This window comes from Octopus bimaculoides, chromosome 18 (assembly GCF_001194135.2).
Source record: "Octopus bimaculoides isolate UCB-OBI-ISO-001 chromosome 18, ASM119413v2, whole genome shotgun sequence".
NCBI classification, from domain to species: Eukaryota; Metazoa; Mollusca; class Cephalopoda; order Octopoda; family Octopodidae; genus Octopus; species Octopus bimaculoides.
Genome location: NC_068998.1, coordinates 11,752,241 through 11,755,759, shown reverse-complemented (window position 1 = coordinate 11,755,759; position 3,519 = coordinate 11,752,241). Strand labels below are relative to the sequence as shown.

Genomic DNA, 3,519 nt, shown 5'->3' with positions numbered 1-3,519 from the left:
ATATATATATATATACATATATATATATATATACATATATATACATACATATATACATACATACATATATATATATAAAATATACATATATATACACATACATACATATATATATATATATATATATATATATATATAAAATATACATATATAGACATATATACACATATATATATATATATGCATAATATACATATATATATACATAATATACATATATATACATATATATGTATATAATATGCATATATATACATATATACATACACACACATACATATATATAAACATATATATATTCATACACACAAATATATATACATATACACATATATGTATACATATACATACTTATATATACATATATTTGTATGTATATATATATGTATATATATATATATATATATATATATATGCTCCAGCATGACCACAGCCACTTGACTGAAATCCATAAATAAATTTAAAATATATATATATATATACATACATACATACATACATACGTACACACGCACACACCACAAACACTTCCAAATACATGCACACATGTATACATGTATATGCTCTGCTAGATATGACTATCTCCTGGAAAACACAGCTTTAGTATCAGCTCCATAAGCTGTGCTCACCAACCATAACTAAATATACCTTGAGTCAGATAAAACAGCAAGATCAAGTGCAACAAATTTAAAATAACGAAAAAAAACAAAAAAAAAACAAGTAAAACAAACAAAAAACTCATAGGATATATATAGTCATCAGTTATTTCATTTAATTTAATGCCAACGATGTTCGTAAGACATATCTGCAGGAAAACTCATCTTAACTTGAGTCATATCATATGGTTCTTAATTTTAAAGTCATATGAGCTGTGCACAACAGCCATGCATAAGTTGAGTTAGATAGAAGATGCACTTACCAACTAAGAGATTATTGAAAGCTTCACCAACATTCGTTGCATCTAGAGCTGATGTTTCAATGAAGGAAAAATTGTGTTTTTCTAAAGAATTAGATAAGAAGAAGGAAAAATAATATTCAAAAAAATATTTCAGATTAAAGGAAGTTAGGTGACATTACAACTACTCATACGGCTATACAGAAGAAGTGTATTACTAATATTACTAATATACTAATATTACTAATATACTACCAATGTAATATAATATATATGTGTAACATAAAATATACTACTTACTACTACTAGTAGTAACAATGATAATAATAATCCTTTTGTTATTAGCCACAAGGGCTGACAAAAATAAGGTTGAACATTACAAAACATGTAAGACAAAGTGGGGTTACATTAAGTGCTTTGTACTGCCATAAGCATGAAACTTAGTGTAGTTCATTTTTAAATCCTGTCTACTTCAAAAGATAGTTATCTTTTACTGGATGGAGTACTTTGTCGATCCCATCAATTAACTAAGCATTGGCTGTATGATAAGAAGTTTACTTCCCAACTAAATGGTTCCAGGTTCAGTCCTACTGTGTGGCACCTTGAGCAAGTGTCTTCTTCTATAGCTTTGGGCTGACCAAAGCATTGCGAATGAATTTGGTAGTTGGAAATTGAAAGAAATTGAAAATTGGTGTTTGGAATATAAAAATTTTTATGAAAGGCTTTAATTTAAATCATAGTGGTATTAAAGATTAACAGATACCTAGAATGTCTGTAGTATTTCCTCAATAACTAACGTCTGTAATAATCATTGTAAATGTTTTCCTCCACCTCTTGAAGATTTGAGATATTTTTCAGAGACTGTCTTCTTTCATTTATATGTATTGCATTGCAATGAGATACAAATGTTGCTTTCTAGTAATGGAAGAGTAACCAGTGAGAGATAGTCAAAGAAAATAAAAGACATTAAGGAACTGCTATTCCTCACAGTGGCAAATTGACAGTCATTAGGGTGCTGGAATGCTAAAAACAACACAGCAACAGCAGCAACAACATCAGTAACCAAATACAGTGATATGGGCTGACCAAATACAGTCAGGGCTGGAGGAGTTGATAGGATGTTAAACTTCTGATCCACAAGTCACTGATTCATATTATGTCATGAGTCAGACACATATTTCCATTCTACTTAACATTACAGGTTCAGTCTACTGTAACCAGAAGTGAGATGTGAGTCAGCATATTAATGATATCCAGAAAGAGTTCAAGAACCAAAAAACTGACACACCTCAACCACTGTTGAACCATCATTAATTCTTTAGCATTTAAACTGGCCATATCCGTCCCAAATATTCTACCTGTTTAATGTTCAGACCAGACAGATCCAGCCTTGTGAGTGGGTTTGGTGGACAGAAACTGAAAGAAGCCCATTGTATATCTGGTATTGTTGTGTTTATGTCCCTGTAATTTAGCAGTTTGGAAAAAGAGACCAATGGAATAAGAACCAGGATTAAAAAAGAAATAAGAGTCGGGGTCAATTCATTCAACTAAAAATTCTTCAAGGCAACTCTACAATGTCATTCTAAGACTAAAACAATTACTTCATCAAAATCTTGAAGGTACAACATAATACATGATTACTGTTGTATATTTTAGAGATGAGGAATTCTGTACATTATTTACATTGGATGGATATGTGTCCTCATCTTCTTTGTTGTCACCGCAACGTTTCGGCTGATTTACTCTCCAACCTTCATCAGGTGTCCTGGTAGAAGGACACCTGATGAGGGCTGGAGAGTAAATCAGCCGAAACGTGGTAGCAACAAACAAGATGAGGACACATATCTGTCCAATGTAAATAATGTAAATAAAATACATGATTAATTCAAAACATTGGGAATAGGTAAACATTACATTTGACAGAGTAATCTAAATGCTAAAGGTTTCTTTCAGTTTCTATCTACCTAATCCACTTACAGGGCTAAAGTAGAAAACACTAACCCAAGGGTGTCATGCAGCGGGACCGAACTCAAAACAACGTGGTCGAAAATCAAGCTTCTTATCTCACAGCCACAAAATTAAAAAAAAAAGAAAAGAAATATGGTTCCTATTCAAAGAAATTGAGATTTTTCATCAACTAAACCCAGGAGAACTTGGACAGAGCAACCAAATATAAAATGCCCTAAATTTACCAGCTAACAATCGGCCCTCATCAAGCGTTACGGCTCGTAGATGATGCAAGTCAGTCTTGTTCCCAACCACCATTAAACACACATCTTGGTCAGCATGTTCGTGTAGTTCTCCAAGCCATTTTTCCAAGTTGCTAAATGATGCTGGTTTTGTGATATCATACACCACAAGTGCTCCAACAGCTCCACGATAGTATCTGAAACAAAGACAAAAATACATTTATACATATATGTATATCGTTGGCTGCGTCTTGTGTTTCCGAGCTTGCAATCCAGTTCATTTTCCTGGGTGTTTGAACCACAGATGGCTCCACAATCCAACGGTTGCATGAAACATACAGGGACATTGTGGACAAGGGATAGAAGGGGTTGGTTTGGGAAGGAGAAGGCGATGCTTTCTCTCCCGTCCCTTGAGTTCGGCTCTTGCGACTCGGG

The 3,519-nt window shown here is 32.8% G+C and overlaps 1 protein-coding gene across 1 annotated transcript in view; it reads right to left on the bottom strand.

The window, feature by feature from the left end:
- The window catches only part of LOC106868658 (ras-related protein Rab-11B), a 51,051-nt gene that overhangs the window by 650 nt on the left and 46,882 nt on the right, over positions 1-3,519 (bottom strand). Inside the window, exons 3-4 of the mRNA XM_052974535.1 lie at positions 3,088-3,297; positions 920-1,000 (exon numbers count right to left, since the gene is read on the bottom strand). Coding sequence (XP_052830495.1) covers positions 920-1,000; positions 3,088-3,297 — 291 coding nt within the window. The remainder of the gene's footprint in view (positions 1-919; positions 1,001-3,087; positions 3,298-3,519) is intronic.